Genomic DNA, 15,253 nt, shown 5'->3' with positions numbered 1-15,253 from the left:
AAAAAAAAAAAAAATTAAAAAAAAAAAAAAAAAAAAAAAAAAAAAAAAAAAAAAAAAAAAAGATCAGCTACCATCTAAAAGTTAAACCATAAGGCATTACCCTAATTAATAACGTATAGATCAAAAGTCACGATACTCAAATTTACAGGATTTGATATGATCATCATATATATATATCATTCACATCGATATACTAATGAATAATAATGCATCTTATCTACTCCCAATAAACTAAACTATATTTTGGTTTTTCCATAACCCTAATTTTTATTTTATTACTTTGATTTGATGATCATCACTCCATCAATTTGTATGTGCATTTTTGTTTGAATGTGCCATGCATCACCATTTCATGTAGGGCAAATTAGAACACACAACATAATAAGTCATCGCATCTTAGTTGTATATTACTCTTCATGTATATATGCACAAGATTTATGATTACATATAGTATGTAATCCTTTATTTGTTAAGTCATCGCATCTTAGTTGTATATTACTCTTCATGTATATATGCACAAGATTTATGATTACATATAGTATGTAATCCTTTATTTGTTAAGTCATCGCATCTTAGTTGTATATTACTCTTTTTATTTGTTAAGTCATCGCATCTTAGTTGTATATTACTCTTCATGTATATATGCACAAGATTTATGATTACATATAGTATGTAATCCTTTATTTGTGGTTAACAAAGATTAATTTATAGATTTAATGATTTATTTGATACATATGCAACTTGTTTTTTACAAATTATTAATTGATTTATTACAGTGAAGGGATAAATTGAACACTACAAAGGAGTGAGTGATTGATGTGATTATTTGACCCTTCTGCCTTATTATTATTATTATTATTGAATGTTAATATATGTGGTTACGTTGACATTCAAATCAAAGGCGGCCATCCACTAAATGGTAAGAAGGATGGGAAGTATGGGTGCCAGTTCTGTCCCAAGGTGTTCGACAGAATGATCAGCTATACTGGGCATGTGGGGATCCATTTAAGGCGCAATATCAAATGCTCTTCTACTTCCATTGAAGTTGCTCCTATGGCTGCCAATACCTACTATGGAAAGGATCCAAGAGGAGCTAAGGTTAGACTTAGAGCATAGTCCAGGGTTGATGAAGGCAAATTATTGTATGGACCATGGTCCACACAGTTGTGTGGACCATAATAAAATGTACATTTTTAATGTACTAAATGTACATTATTTTTGTACTGAATGTACATTATTTTTATACTATGAAAATAATGTACATTCAGTACACAAATAATGTATATTCCCTGNTGTACATTATTTTTGTACTGAATGTACATTATTTTTATACTATGAAAATAATGTACATTCAGTACACAAATAATGTATATTCCCTGAATACAATGTACATTATTTTTATATTGAATGTACATTATTTGATAGTATGGTCCACACAGTTGATGAATTGGCCAACCTGAGGACATATATATATAAAGGGTGAATGCGTGCAAGCATTGTGCAGCATGTGTGCAACACTGTACTTGTACAGCTTAATTGGTTGCACCTCCCATATATTTGTGCAGCTTGAGGACACAAAAATTGGCTTATATATACCTCACTCATTGGGTCTTTCTGCGTTGTCGGATGACCGAGAGGCACAAGAGACCACTTACCACTTGAACTACCTCATTGAGTTGGCGGATGTAGATTACATACACATTTATCTATTTATGTTAATTAATTACACTACACTTTAGTTTTGTGATGATTATTGGCTGACTTATTGATGAGCGTTTGCAATTTGTCGGGTTATTCGTGAAAGAGGCTACATTTTTTTCTCCCAAAAGAGTGAATCCCCAGCTCAACGAATTGAAGAGGCCAACACTTCACAGAATTATTCTTCCAAACCAAAATTTAGATTTGTGGTCAGAATTAAGTGAGCATCTGGTTCCCTCTCTCTCTCACACATATATATTGTCACTTAACCATACATGATAAAATGGGAATATTCCTAGCAGTAGCACACACAAAAGTAGACTGTTCTACGGTTCAGAAAACCTGGAATAACCTAAATTAGAAATAATATAAATAAACTTTTTTCCTAGTGCTTGCGGATCGAAAGTGCTTTAATTCCAACTCCACTTTAGCTTTATGACATGATCTTCATCAATAAACTAGGATGAAGAATATTGTTTTGTCTAAATCGTTAGATTACACGAATAATCTTACGTGCATTACATTAAAACTAATAAATGCAGTGTCTAACCAATCAAGAATCTTAACGCGTTTAATTGAGAAAGATTGATGTACAAGGCAATGGCAGCATGCAAGATCTGTGAGCAGGAACTGGCAGTGTATAACCATGGTGGAGTTTACTGCAGAAATTGCCAGAATAGAGTGTCAGTTGGAGATGGACAAGGGGGAATCCAAGAACCAGGCAATACCAGTTATGGAAGAAGGAAGTTTGGGAATATTTTGATGAAGAAGAGTTCAGGGGGCCTTAAATCTCTCAGTAGTCTGAGCATTATGCCAAGCCTATCGTCGATCAGTAGCCGGGAGGAACTTCCAAGTGGGAAACGGGCGCTTCTCTGTGGAGTGACTTACCAGAAGGAGAAATTCAAGCTGAGAGGAACCCTGCAAGATGTGAAGAACATGAGGGATTTGCTGGTTGAACATTTCAGCTTTCAGCCTGCTTCGATTCTGATTCTTGCAGGTAATGGAATTTCTGGAATCATAAATTTTCAGTGCAATCTGATATCAGAGAAAGAAATATGTACCTTGCAGAGGAAGAGCCATACAGGGCCCCAACCAGGAAGAATATACTGGAGGGATTCAAGTGGCTGATGAAGAACTTGCGTCCAGGGGACTCCCTGGTGTTTTACTTCTCGGGGCATGGATTGAGACAGCCTGAATTTGATGGAGACGAGATTGATGGATTCGATGAAACCATCTGTCCTCTTGACTTCAAGAGTGAAGGCATGATCCTAGACAATGCCATCAATGACATCATCGTTAGACCACTCAGACAAGGAATCAAACTCCATGCCATTGTTGATGCCTGCCACAGTGGAACCATTCTTGATTTACCACGTGTTTACAACCGCAAAGAGTACATATGAGCCTGTTTGTCATCCCTTTATTATCAACATGATCAAGATAGACATGATATAAAACCTTAAATTCTGTTTTTTTTTTTTTACTGAACAGAAAGAGGTGGGCAAATAATGAACCTCCAAGTCGTACTTACAAGGGTACACTTGGTGGAAAGGCAATCTGTTTTGGTGCTTGTGAAGATCATCAAATGGCTGCAGATACATCTGTAACATTTCATCTTCGCTTCTTTTATTTGCTCCTTTCTGAGCTCAGCAGCCTCTAACTTCTGTCAAAATTAATTTAATGCAGGCATTTTCCTCAGGAAAAGAAATGAATGGAGCAATGACATACACATTCATAAGAGCAATAAAGGAAAATCCAAATATAACATACGGTGGGTTGCTGAATTATATGCACCAGTCAATTGTAGCTGCCAATAGAGGAAGATGCCTGCCTTCTCTCAATCTCTTCAACCGCAAATTGGAACAGGTATTAAGCTCTATTTCCACCCATATGATTCACACATGAATGAGCTAATATGCAGACAACCACCATTGAGTCGCGTCAAATTAGACACTAAAAAGATCAGGGTATAAACCACCACTGCCTTCTCTCAATCATAGTTTTCCTTATAATGCACAGGACACTGTTTTATCATCTTCCCAAGATTTTGACATCAACCAGAAGTTGAATCTGTAACTTCGACAGTGTGTGCAGCTGAAAGATAAGTTTGGAGGATAGCATCCAGAGACACCCCCATTGATTCCTGGCCTCATCAACAAGAAATAAAAGATGATAATATTCTCTGTACACTCCTATAATTTTCCAGATATATTTCTCATTAAGCATCAATGCTATGAACACAAAAACAGAGAGTCAGTTTACGACCATTTTGATCATTAACCACACACAAACAATACAATGTAATATTCCATACTATACAGAAGGTAATAGATGTTGGGTTTCATCTAATCGGACAAAGATTCATAAAGGAATGCCTTCAAGTGTTTGACAAACTCATTGGTCTTCTCCAGGTTCACAGCATGCCCTGCATTCTTTATCACTACTAAGTCAGCTTCTTCTCCAATGTGCCTATCATTATTTTCAGGACAAAAACTCTACACATCAATAAAATGAAAATACTTGGTTTAATTCCTTAATTGTTTTCGTAATGAATTTTGTTACCTTTGAAGCCTGTACCCCAACTCCAGAGGGAAGATCTGATCCTGGTCTCCCCATATGATCAATGTCCTCTGAATAAATTTTGAAGAGTAGAGATGAAAATCTTAAAACGAAATTGAATGCAGATAATATTCAATTCCTAGGGTTTGTTTATGATATATCTAACCTGTTTAATCTTTGGAAGATTGCAGAAGTGTCTGTCTTCAAGAATAGTATGGATGAGTTGTGTCTTCTCTATTATATAATCAGAACACATCACCTGTCAACACACAAGATAATAGGTAAACAAAATCAAATCATAGCTAATAAGAATTCCAGAATAAAGAAGAGTGAACTTACATCGATAAAATCGGTGAGGAAGTATGAAGGGATGACTTTGATAGGCTTAACAAACGAAAAGCGCATCAGTTCCCTGAGCTTATCGGGCGTTTGCGGCATCAGAATGGAGGCGGCCTCGTCCAAGTCCGCCACCTGAAACAATCCATTCTCCATATCCTTCTGCTCCACGCAAACACCGGCGCAACATAGCACAACCCTCTCGACGGCCCGGGGGAACTGCGCGGCCAGGCTGTAACCGACAAATCCGCCGTAGCTTATTCCCACCAGGCTCATCTCCTCCACGCCATGAGCCTCCATCAATCTCTTGACGCACCGGGCCTGGAACTCCTCCGTCCTCTCGGGGCGCGTGGTGGAGGATCCGCCGAAGAAGAGGAGGTCCGGCACGTAGACATTGAAGCGGGGGATGAAGTGGCGGAGGATATCGCCGTACTGCCACATCGCGTTGGCTCCGAAGCCATGAAGGAGGAGGAGGTTAGGCTTGTCTGGCTTCTGAACCTTCGGCACCCAACAATGCATTTTGGTGCCGTCGCCGAAGTCGGTGGTGACGGAACGGAGGCCGGAAAACGCGAAGAAATAACGGTAATACCAATCTCGGGAAGCCGTGAAGCTAAGACATCTGGAAGTCTTGGAGTGATTAATGCTGTCTTTCCTAGTCGTCTCTCGTAAGCCTGTTTTTTTCATACTGCCCAGAAACTTATATCTCATGGCTTTTCCTTTTACTACGCCGGCGATCAAAATGCCAGAGATTTTCCTCCGTTTTCAACCAGGGCAGTACTAACAGAGACCATAGACGAAACGCTTCAAAATATTTGTCTTTTTTTCTTATAACTAATTCCCCCATCATAGGAGTAACACCAGACCCAGACGCCCGGTCAGCCAGACATAAATTGCAACTTTTTATCCACTTGTTTTCCATTTTTATACACACTTTAAATATACAAATTTACAAGCTAAGAACCGATTAACGTAATTCTTTTCTTATACTAAAACAAACAAATATCAAAAAAGACATCCGCAATATAATCCTTCATATACAACATAACACTTTTTTTCAAAGAATTATCCTATTAAAATATTACACAAGATCGAGTCCAGTCAAATACTCATTCACTCATAGTCCATGTTGCAGCCAATCAACAGAAAAATTAACGTCTCAAGACTAATCTTACAACTCTAATCCCTACTAACAAGCTCTGAAATGGTAGAGATAATATGATTAACATAATATTTTTTGTGCTAAATAGTGACTCTTAATTGGTAAAGGCGAATTTAACATATTTAATCAAGCATCAATAACAAGAAACCACTGGAAACATCAGGTACTTTATGAAACTCAATTTAAGATGATTCACAAACAGAACAGATGCCTTATTGGGCATGTGAACATGGCTTGTAGTATAGCACAAAAATTCTCTGTTTTTACCAGTCATCATCTAAAAGACCGATGTGAAATTCGAATAGTTGTACAAAATTTTATGTACTAAGATTGCCTGGAATTCCAAGATCTGTCAACAAAACTGTCCTCCGAATAGTTGTACAAAATTTTATGTACTAAGATTGCCTGGAATTCCAGTATCTGTCAATAAATCTGTCCTCCGAGACTGGTATGCTTTTGTCAAAAAAGTTCAAGAATAATCAAGGTAGCTCACCAATGTTCAAAAGGAATTGATCATGTTTAACACTATTGTGATGCAGAAACCATTAACTAATCAGTTTCCTCAGTCTCTCTTCAGCTTGACTTGCTACCTTATTCTTTGGTTCCAGAATAAGTGCGTGCCTAAAATCTGAAAATATTCAACAAAGGATAATAAAAGTGACAATCAGCGGTTATTAGGAAAGAGAAGAAGCTACAAACTGTCAAAAGAAAAAGGAAACGGAAGCAACTAAGCAAAACATATTGACATATTGTACAAACCTTGAAGAGCATCATTATAGAAGAGAAGCGACTCCCTAGCTGTCCCTCGTCTCAAATATGCCTTCACATTCTGCATCAGAAAAATAAAAATGGCTGAAGCCATTAAGCAAATGCATTTCAGAAGAATAACCATACAGAAGTACCATTGGTGAAGTATTGAACTATGAGAAACTTTGATACCAAATAATGAACATAATGTTTTCACTCATAAAATTCCGGTAGATTTGCTTAAGATATTACCAAGTTCTGAGATTAGTATGACTCCCAATAGGATAAACAGTGCACTAATTGTAATGGCCTGCCCTGGGAAGCAGAAAGCTCATTCCATGAGATAAGAAAGAAAAGAGTGTTTTCTTTTACCTTTTTATTGAGAGAGATTGCAACAGTGCAGTCCTTTATAGCTTGTTGAAAGCTGCAAAAAAAGATGAAATGCTTGGCAAACCTCCCTCCAAAAAATACAGGAATATCAAGGAAATGAAAACAATCCATGCACAGAGAAGAAAGGGTACATCATACCATCCCAATTCCAAGTAAGCAGCTGCCCTATTGCTATAGAAAGTTGCATTCATCTCATTTAATTTTATTGCTTCTGTATAGTAGCTTATAGCCTTATCCCACTGCTTACCCTTGTATGCAGCATTTCCCTGCAACAATAATAACACAATCACACAGGAGAAAAAACCAAAGCAATTGCAGTCCACAATCCTCCAAGAGACAGAAGGAAAAGAAATGAAGACCAACATGGAAGCAAACTTCAAAAGAAAATACATCATAACCACTATGGCATTACATCAAGTTCAATCTTCTAAGGCAAGATATAGTCCACAAAGAAAATACTTCATAAACTTAGCTCAAAGTAATCCATCATGCCTCAAGTATCAAATAAAGGATTGGAGAACAGGACCTTTTCTTTCAACAGTTCAGAGTCATCCGCACTATCATCAGGTAATGGTAAAGCTTTTGAAACCTCGCTCACTTCCTCTTGAAGAGAGGAAAACATATCCAGGATGGTATCAAGCAAAAACTTATCACTTCTGTGTGATGCAATAAATGACACAGAGACTGGATATTTTTCGTGTTCTCCGAATGGAATGGCTGCCTGATATTTAAAACAAATGATCCTCTTTTTAGCATGCCATGCACACTTTTGGGAGAGAAACTAAAACATTAATCATTAAATTGATACATAAAAGTACCTGACAACAGCCTGACAAACTGGCAATGCTCAATAAAGTAAATGTTCTATCACGAACTTCAGTAGATAGACCTTCCTTTGAAAGTAGTTTTGATGGAGGGTCTGCCACAGTGGGAATTACTAATATCCCATCGTCCTTTAAATACAATGAAATGAAAAAATTCATCAGATACAAGGTATTAAACAATCCACAGACAAAGCACGGTCAGAAGAATCAACATAGATACTTAGTATTAATCATGTTGTCCCAATTAACTCCAAAGTATATCAGACTCTGAACTTGAGGTTTTCACTCCAAAATTAGATCTCACTCTGAACTCAAGGTTTACTTTACAGCCACAACTTTAGGAATTCACTCCAAAATAGATCTCGCCCTAGCCCACAAGTAGCACAATAACTTCTTCATCCACTGCATTTGTAAAAACAAAGAAAAATAGTAAAACTTTACACATGTACCTTCAAGAGACTGTCAAGAGCAGCTCGCAATTCAGTCCTGATCTTATAGAGAAGTTTAATGTTTTTAGGTATTGAGGTAATTGCAGCAGTAACACAATCAGCAACATCAGAAACAAACTTGGGTTTGACTTCATTTATCCATCCTTCATAATTTGTTTTGAACTCGTAACTGAAAAGAAATCACATCATCCATCACCAGTATTTTTCATATTAAATTTGTAGTATGCTCAATATAAAAACAAGGCAACCAGTGGTTGAGACTGCACAGGTGTCTGCTTTAAGAAAAAGAAATAAATTGAAAGTCGAAAAGAATCTACCAACAGAAACAGTTAAGCAATGATTAATGATTAATTCAAGATTACAAACTGCAAAGGAAGTATTTCACATTGTCTTTCAAGCTTCACTTGATCAGACAAACAACTAAAACTTATAAATGTACCTCAGCAGTTGAAACATCACAGTAGAGATAGCTTGTAAAGTTGAAATTCCTTGTTGCTGACGAGTTGGTTCTTCAGAAAAACCTTTCAAGCTGGGAACATTTGTAGCGATGTACTTCCCAAGATTGATATGCAGTGGTGTATGATCTGTACTACCAACACAAGTATGGAGTTTCACTTAATTTTCAGACATGCTTATGATCTATTAGTAGAACAACAGTGTGTGCTCAGAAGTTATAGCCCGCCATACAGCATATTCCACTGAATGAAATGAAGCTGATATCATGTGATCAAAACAAACGAACTGCAACTTACAGCCAGATAATTTTTCTGTTGATCTCTTGACAATATCGATTGTCTTCTGTGAGGGAACCTTAGACAGTTGAAAAAGATCATCAGCTATAAGAAAGCGACCCATCCTCTTGGGTTCAGAGGGGGAAAGCTGAAGTAACAGATGTCCAACTTTATGCAAAATGGAAGGATCATGAGATAACCAACCTGCATAAAAATATTTCCATTGTGTTAAACAATTGACACTGCAAGCACCAATGTCAAAAAGGGAAATCTGGCTAGAACAATGCCAAGCAGCCCAAACAACAAAGCCAATAAACTTAAATTGTTTGTTTTTAGACTGAAACCTACCAATGGTGTCTAAACTTTGGGAGAGTGGCAGTACACCAATAGTTGACACAATCCCATGAGATGGTCTAAAGCCAATAACACCACAAAATGATGCCGGCAATCTTATACACCCGGTGGTATCAGTACCTAAAATACAGAAACACATATCAGTATGCAATATTACCACCATATTGAAATGCACCTACCAAAAGCAAATGGCATAAAATCTACAACATACTCAATGCTCTGTAAGATACTTTCTCCGTTTCACTAAAATTGGCCATGCTTGCCTTTTCTATTATTTTTTTCCAAACATAGAAATCCTATTTAGGTTTTTTGAAGATGCTTTAGATTGTGCATTATGAAGTAACTCATGATCTGATGGGAAGTAATTCTTCCCAAAGATCTCAGTTCCTTGTGTTGAAGGCAATAAATCCATACCAAGAGCAAAATCAACAAGTTTGGAAGCAACAGCTACAGCTGAACCACTGGATGCGCCACCGGGAATGTGAGATGGCAATTTTGGGTTAGTTGGAGTTCCATAGTGTGCATTCTTTCCGGTGAACCTGAGACCATGTTGCAAGAGTATTACTAAGTTAGAGTTACCTCCCTCGGCCTCAAAAACTATGAAATGAATACACCTTACCCCAAACCGAGCTCATCCATAACTGTCTTGCCAATACAAGTAGCTCCGGCCTTCAGCAGAGCCGTCACAACCATCGCCGTTATTCCGGCGGCTTCATGCGTCCGCTTCCACTCCGGACTTCCAAACCCGGTCACGTACCCCTTCACATCAATACTACAAAACTACAAAAAGTTAGTTTAACAAAAACAAAAAGAAAAACACCATACTTCAAATTTTTTTTTACAGAAGGGCATCATAGACCGACTTGTCATTGATCGCAAATGTAAGGCCAGAGAGGGGAAGCCGAGCGGCCGGAGGAGGCTGTTGAGGAAAAGGAAGCAGCTCGAAGCGTTCGATGAAGGCTCCAAAGTCTTCCCTAACTCTAAGCCGCCGGCGGCGGCGGTGAACCTCAGCAAGGATTAGAACTCCAGCGACGCTAACGCCGATCACCACCCATAGCTTGGGGTTGGAGACGTTGAGCTTCGATAGCCTCGGCATGGCCGCAGATTAATCGGCGAATTTAGGGGTTTTGAGAGGGTTTAAGGGAGGTTTAGAAAAATCCCGTGGGTTTAGCGCCGTCTAGCGTGGAATATACTGGAAATGAAAATGTACGAATACGATCCCAACTTCTTTTCCAAGAAAAACCGCTAGTATGGAGGGAGCTGTTTTCATTAGCTTTTCAGCTTCTATATTTGAATTAAAATTAAAATTTTGTATTTTTTATCCGACCACGTTTTTTAAATCATTCATAGGAGGTTCTCTTAAAAGTGCATGTCACTCACGCTCAAATTGATTTTTTCAGTTATTATTTATCTTTCAGCCATTTATCTTCACCACATCGTATTTATTAACCATATTTTTTCATAACTATTTTCTCAAGTTAATATCCGCTCCCAATTGTTTAATTCATATTACAAAATTTTGATATTGACATTTTTCAGATAAAGATAACTAATCATTCATTGTAAATAGGAGTAATTATTCTTGGGTTTCCCCACCATTATCCCCAAAAAATATTAAAGAAAATAAGCATAGATAAAAATGTAATTTAATCAATGAATAATAAATAGAACAAATAAAATGAGACAACTATAAAAGCATGAAACAAAAACAAAGATAACAAGGGGCTATAAGCTGTGTAATCATTCAAATTCTATCAGATGGAACATGACTAGACTGATCAAATAACTCTATTGAAAGAGGTTTCAAATAAATACTTCAATCATACAAAGAAAAGCTGGTCCATTTCATCAAACATTACATGAAAACCAAAGTCTGTCAATACCTAAATCTCCAATGTCTGCAGGCAAATTTTCGAAAAAAAAATAATGATAATAATAACAGCTATCATATGAATCTACACGCTCAAGAAACCAAACATCTAGTCATCACACATCCCGAGTAAAAAGAATCTAACATATTACAGAAGAGAAGGGGAGGGACACATATAATCACTTGAAGGATACATGGAATGGTTTATGCTGATACCGAAGAATTTTAGGGCCTGTTTTTTTCTGTAAATTCTGGTGTCATCCTAACAGATGTCCCCTATATAAATAAATATATATACTGCACACCGGGATCATCGCTTGTGTACAGGGTTTTACCCTTTAAACCGGACAACGATGCAGGAGATATCGTCTTTACTATCTCGTTCCAATGCTTCGGCGGCTAATTGCTTGGCTGCCTTCTGGGGGTCCTTAATCTTCTTTGCAATGTCAACTGCCTCTTGGTTGGACATGACCTGCGTGGAGATTGACAGATGGTATCAAGAAAAGAAGAGATGGAAGGAAGTGTTAGTGGGAAGAGGGTAAGCGCAAGGGGGGCACCTTCCACAGGCCATCACTGGCAAGGATGAGGAGCTCGATATCTGGATTGATATCAGCGCTAGTAACGTCAGGGTCAGATCGCAAGTGCGTCTTCAAGTTCTTGTCTCCAAAAGCACGAGAAACAGCAAGTTGGCCATTTACTCTTGCAACATCTCCTGAGATAGGAATTCAAATAGGTTTTATGCCATTGTTATGTATAAGAAGCATTCGAACAACAAAATGCATCATGATTTTAAAGACAGATTAAGCCCCGGGGACCGGGTGGGGGGGAGCAAATTTACGCAAAAACAAATTTAATAGCCTAAAATCAAGGACATTGGACGATAAGGCGTTCAGCAATAGTATAGATATGATCATAAAGGCTTCTATTGAGGGCATTCAAGAAAGTACAGGCTTAGGTAGCATGAAATGTGACATATGTATATGAATTATGAATAAGCACATCTTATGTAACGGCAACCTGGCATGTTTGAAACAAAGCCACCTCTATCTTCTATGCTGCCTCGCTCAGTATTGGGCTCATGATCAATCGACAATTGTATAGCCTCCCCCCGTCTAGAAAGGACTGCTCGTGAATCCCCAACATTAGCTACCCACAATTTCTGGCCATTTATGAGAATTGCAGTGACTGCAGTCGACCCACCTCTCCCTAGATCGGGACTGTGCGAGAGAATAGCCTGATCAGTTCTCTCGTACGCTTTAAAGATCGCTGTCTGTGGATCAGTCCAGAAGTCATTCTGCAATTGGTAACAGTATATGAAAAGGGTCATTGCACAAGTTCAAAATCAGATATTGAATACATCGATGAAATAGGTGTCACAATAACTAAAAAACAGGTACATTTCCAATCACAGCATCTCTACATGCACAAAGCTTGAATATCCTTAAAAATGTTAGCAAGCTTTATTCACATAACAGCATTAACACTTCCCAGACAAAGAAAAAATGCAACCACGTTAAAGAACATCTAACTTGTCAAGACAAGAAAAGCACCCGTTTCTAAAAATATGTGTATAAAATGTAAGTACACCAATCTCTTGATACGTCTATATCATAAATATTGCCAGATAATTATCCATGTAAGAAAGAAAGAGTGAAATGCACAGAAAACATAACAAGCACTTATTCTGTATAAACCAGGAAATCCAGAAATATACTTCTAACACTTGCTTTGACATAAAACGTAGCTAACCTCCTTCAAGATATTGGAAAATAAATGCTTTTGCAAATATGCAGGTACACTGTCTCCCAAATGCCCGTCATAAATAGCAAAGAGCCCTAGCTCACGTCCGTGCATCTGAACAAACTTCGCAACATGGAAATCCTCCATGGGATGGCTTGCTTTCCCTTTAACAAGGTTGAAACCAAACTTGGCAGGCCCGTGGTGGCTTCTTCCCTTGCCAGAGCCACATGACGACCGTCCTCCTGCAAGCTAAAGTGGCAGTATAACATCAGTTTTGAAACCAGTGCGCCCAAAACCACACTTATTTTGCAGCGTGTCCAAAATCCAAATACAGAATAACAAACCACATAGGGGAAATCACGAAGTTATAAATTCTTATGATCCCATACTCAGAGTCATCATCATTCAAATAAGGGAACACAATCCAGCAATAGATGTAAGGAGCAAAGTAAACAGCCCCTTTCATCCAAAACTTCCTATCTCCAATAAAAACCAAACATGTACATCCTTCAATTTTTTCACATAATTCAGCTGAAACCCTAGCACTCTAGCAGTATTTCCACTGATAAAAGGCACAAATTGAAAGCATACAGCCACATAAGGGAATCAAAACTTTAAACCCAAACAACTAATGAATCATTGCCATTGTTATAGTCCATTCAGATTTAAGAGCCACACCAAACAGATAAAAATTAAAATAATAATAAGCAGCAGCATGATGATATAAGAATTGAATAAATCCCAAAATAGCAACTACCAAGACCTCACCGAATCGAAACAGCATAGACAATCCATATAATTCAGCTCAACCTCAGCTTCTTTCTCCACCAATCAACATCTACCCTTAAAAACTCCAAAGCCCTGAAATTCAAAACCTCTGAAAAACAAAACAAGGCCATGATCATCAAAAAAAGCATCAAATAAACAGAAAAAAATAGAAACCTCAAACGCGGAGCAATAATCAAATTTTTCGTCAACAAGTTCTCTAAAAGTTCACTGGAAATCACGAAAAGGGCATATCAACAACTCCCACTCACCGATCCAAAGGGTATCGATACTTTTTGAAGAAACGACAAGCGAAAAAATCGGTACACCTACTGGATTTTGACTCAGCCGCTGACCCAGATTTTTATACGCCCGCTGCTATATATGCTAACAGAAGATATAAAAAAAAACAGATAGAGAAAGAAAATTCAACAAGATTTTGCCGTGGAGTTTGTTGAAAGGTTCTCTCCGATTTTGGTATTTTGGATTCTGTGCAGGCAAGAATGGGGTTATGGCCTCCCCTTATTGACTTTGTCTTCCTTTTTTAATCGTATTCTGCTCATACCAGTCAGAGCCACTATTCATATGTATGTTACAGCTGTTGCGTTTCAGTGTTTTTTCCATTTCCCCTTTCCCCACTCATTCTCCTAAAGTTGAAATGACGTTTGCAAATCAAGTGTGAAGCATCATTCTCATATTTAAAAATTATAAATTTAATTATTATCAGTATTTTCTGAGTCAGATTTATGTATGTGACTATCTTTTACTCTTTTACAGTTTACTTCTCAATGTATGATTTACTATCTTACTGATTATTATACAATAGTATAATATTTATTCAATACATATGTTTGAGTATTGACTATAATTTTTCTGATTATTCAAAAAAAAAAAGGTAAAATGAGTTTCACACGTGTTGTTTGATTCTCGAAAATGTGAGAATTTATAAATAATTTTTTAATGTATTTTTTCAATTGTTCTAAAAATGTAAACACAACAATTTAAAACAATTGGTATTCTATAAACGTCACGGGAATCAACCACAAATTAAGACATTAAATGTTGTGTGAAAAATGATAACACAGACGGTAAAAATCGTTGAGATCAACATAAGTTTATTTTTAATGCTGAATAATTGATTTTTGTATATAAATACAATATATCAAACTTAATATATACGATTTAAACTAAATATGAATTAAGATATTACAAATAGAAAAAATGATTAAAAAAAAAAGTGAATAATTTAAAAATATTGTGATTGGAGTAACTCCGTATTAAATTGTATTACTCCGTACTAAAGCAAGACATAATTGATGACAAGGACATTTGAAATTTCCCCAAAGAATGCATCATCTCTCTTTTCTTGGTCAACTGCTGAAACTTTTGTCAACTTGCACACCCCTACTTTCAAATTATCATTACTACCAGCTTACCACAACCTTTACTTTACTCTTTAAAAAAAAATGTAATAGGTGACAACTTATACATAAAAGATAAATAATATTAATAACATGGCAAAAATTTATGTGAGATTGTATCATGAATTCTTGTCCGCACAGCGCCTAGTATCCATCGTTTACGGCTAGGACTACTGGGGTATCTAATCTCATTCGCTCCCCTAGCTTTCG

The 15,253-nt window shown here is 37.1% G+C and overlaps 4 protein-coding genes across 8 annotated transcripts; 1 reads left to right on the top strand and 3 right to left on the bottom strand.

Moving 5' to 3' along the window:
• Positions 1 to 2,104: 2,104 nt before the first annotated feature.
• Positions 2,105 to 5,528, bottom strand: LOC116031819 (monoacylglycerol lipase ABHD6). Of its 2 annotated transcripts, none has more exons than XM_031274129.1 (7): positions 4,597 to 5,528; positions 4,424 to 4,516; positions 4,261 to 4,328; positions 3,469 to 4,167; positions 3,230 to 3,361; positions 2,760 to 3,103; positions 2,105 to 2,688 (listed from the first exon to the last, which is right to left on the bottom strand). In XM_031274129.1, the coding sequence occupies exons 1-4, from the start codon at positions 5,299 to 5,301 to the stop codon at positions 4,044 to 4,046; spliced, it is 990 nt and encodes a 329-aa protein (XP_031129989.1). In that variant the 5' UTR covers positions 5,302 to 5,528; the 3' UTR covers positions 2,105 to 2,688; positions 2,760 to 3,103; positions 3,230 to 3,361; positions 3,469 to 4,043. The 2 variants fall into 2 exon arrangements, with proteins under 2 accessions (XP_031129989.1, XP_031129988.1); XM_031274128.1 differs by having other exon boundaries at positions 2,105 to 2,616.
• LOC116031818 (metacaspase-1) lies at positions 2,252 to 4,091 on the top strand. The gene is made up of 5 exons (XM_031274127.1): positions 2,252 to 2,695; positions 2,767 to 3,091; positions 3,190 to 3,301; positions 3,385 to 3,564; positions 3,718 to 4,091. Exons 1-5 carry the CDS (start codon positions 2,287 to 2,289, stop codon positions 3,772 to 3,774), a joined length of 1,083 nt encoding a protein of 360 aa, XP_031129987.1. The 5' UTR covers positions 2,252 to 2,286; the 3' UTR covers positions 3,775 to 4,091.
• A 375-nt stretch (positions 5,529 to 5,903) lies between the features above and the next one.
• Positions 5,904 to 10,473, bottom strand: LOC116031902 (outer envelope protein 64, mitochondrial-like). Its single transcript, XM_031274254.1, has 13 exons — positions 10,111 to 10,473; positions 9,867 to 10,019; positions 9,662 to 9,786; positions 9,242 to 9,367; positions 8,915 to 9,097; positions 8,602 to 8,746; positions 8,163 to 8,331; positions 7,708 to 7,842; positions 7,416 to 7,610; positions 7,028 to 7,155; positions 6,872 to 6,923; positions 6,512 to 6,581; positions 5,904 to 6,380 (listed from the first exon to the last, which is right to left on the bottom strand). The coding sequence occupies exons 1-13, from the start codon at positions 10,341 to 10,343 to the stop codon at positions 6,298 to 6,300; spliced, it is 1,797 nt and encodes a 598-aa protein (XP_031130114.1). The 5' UTR covers positions 10,344 to 10,473; the 3' UTR covers positions 5,904 to 6,297.
• Positions 10,474 to 11,017: 544 nt separating this feature from the next.
• LOC116032584 (probable protein phosphatase 2C 10) lies at positions 11,018 to 14,172 on the bottom strand. 4 transcript variants are annotated; one of them, XM_031275222.1, is made up of 6 exons: positions 13,895 to 14,172; positions 13,626 to 13,734; positions 12,867 to 13,099; positions 12,135 to 12,411; positions 11,675 to 11,829; positions 11,018 to 11,589 (listed from the first exon to the last, which is right to left on the bottom strand). In XM_031275222.1, exons 2-6 carry the CDS (start codon positions 13,639 to 13,641, stop codon positions 11,449 to 11,451), a joined length of 822 nt encoding a protein of 273 aa, XP_031131082.1. In that variant the 5' UTR covers positions 13,642 to 13,734; positions 13,895 to 14,172; the 3' UTR covers positions 11,018 to 11,448. The 4 variants fall into 4 exon arrangements, with proteins under 4 accessions (XP_031131082.1, XP_031131080.1, XP_031131081.1 ...); XM_031275220.1 differs by having other exon boundaries at positions 12,867 to 13,106; positions 13,895 to 14,169; XM_031275221.1 differs by lacking the exon at positions 13,895 to 14,172 and adding an exon at positions 13,800 to 13,845 and having other exon boundaries at positions 12,867 to 13,106; positions 13,626 to 13,718.
• Between the last annotated feature and the right edge of the window lie 1,081 nt (positions 14,173 to 15,253).

The sequence above is a fragment of the Ipomoea triloba genome, chromosome 10 (genome assembly GCF_003576645.1).
Source record: "Ipomoea triloba cultivar NCNSP0323 chromosome 10, ASM357664v1".
In the NCBI taxonomy this organism is placed as follows: Eukaryota; Viridiplantae; Streptophyta; class Magnoliopsida; order Solanales; family Convolvulaceae; genus Ipomoea; species Ipomoea triloba.
The sequence above is the reverse complement of the archived record's forward strand: the minus strand, read 5'-3'. Positions and strand labels throughout refer to the sequence as shown.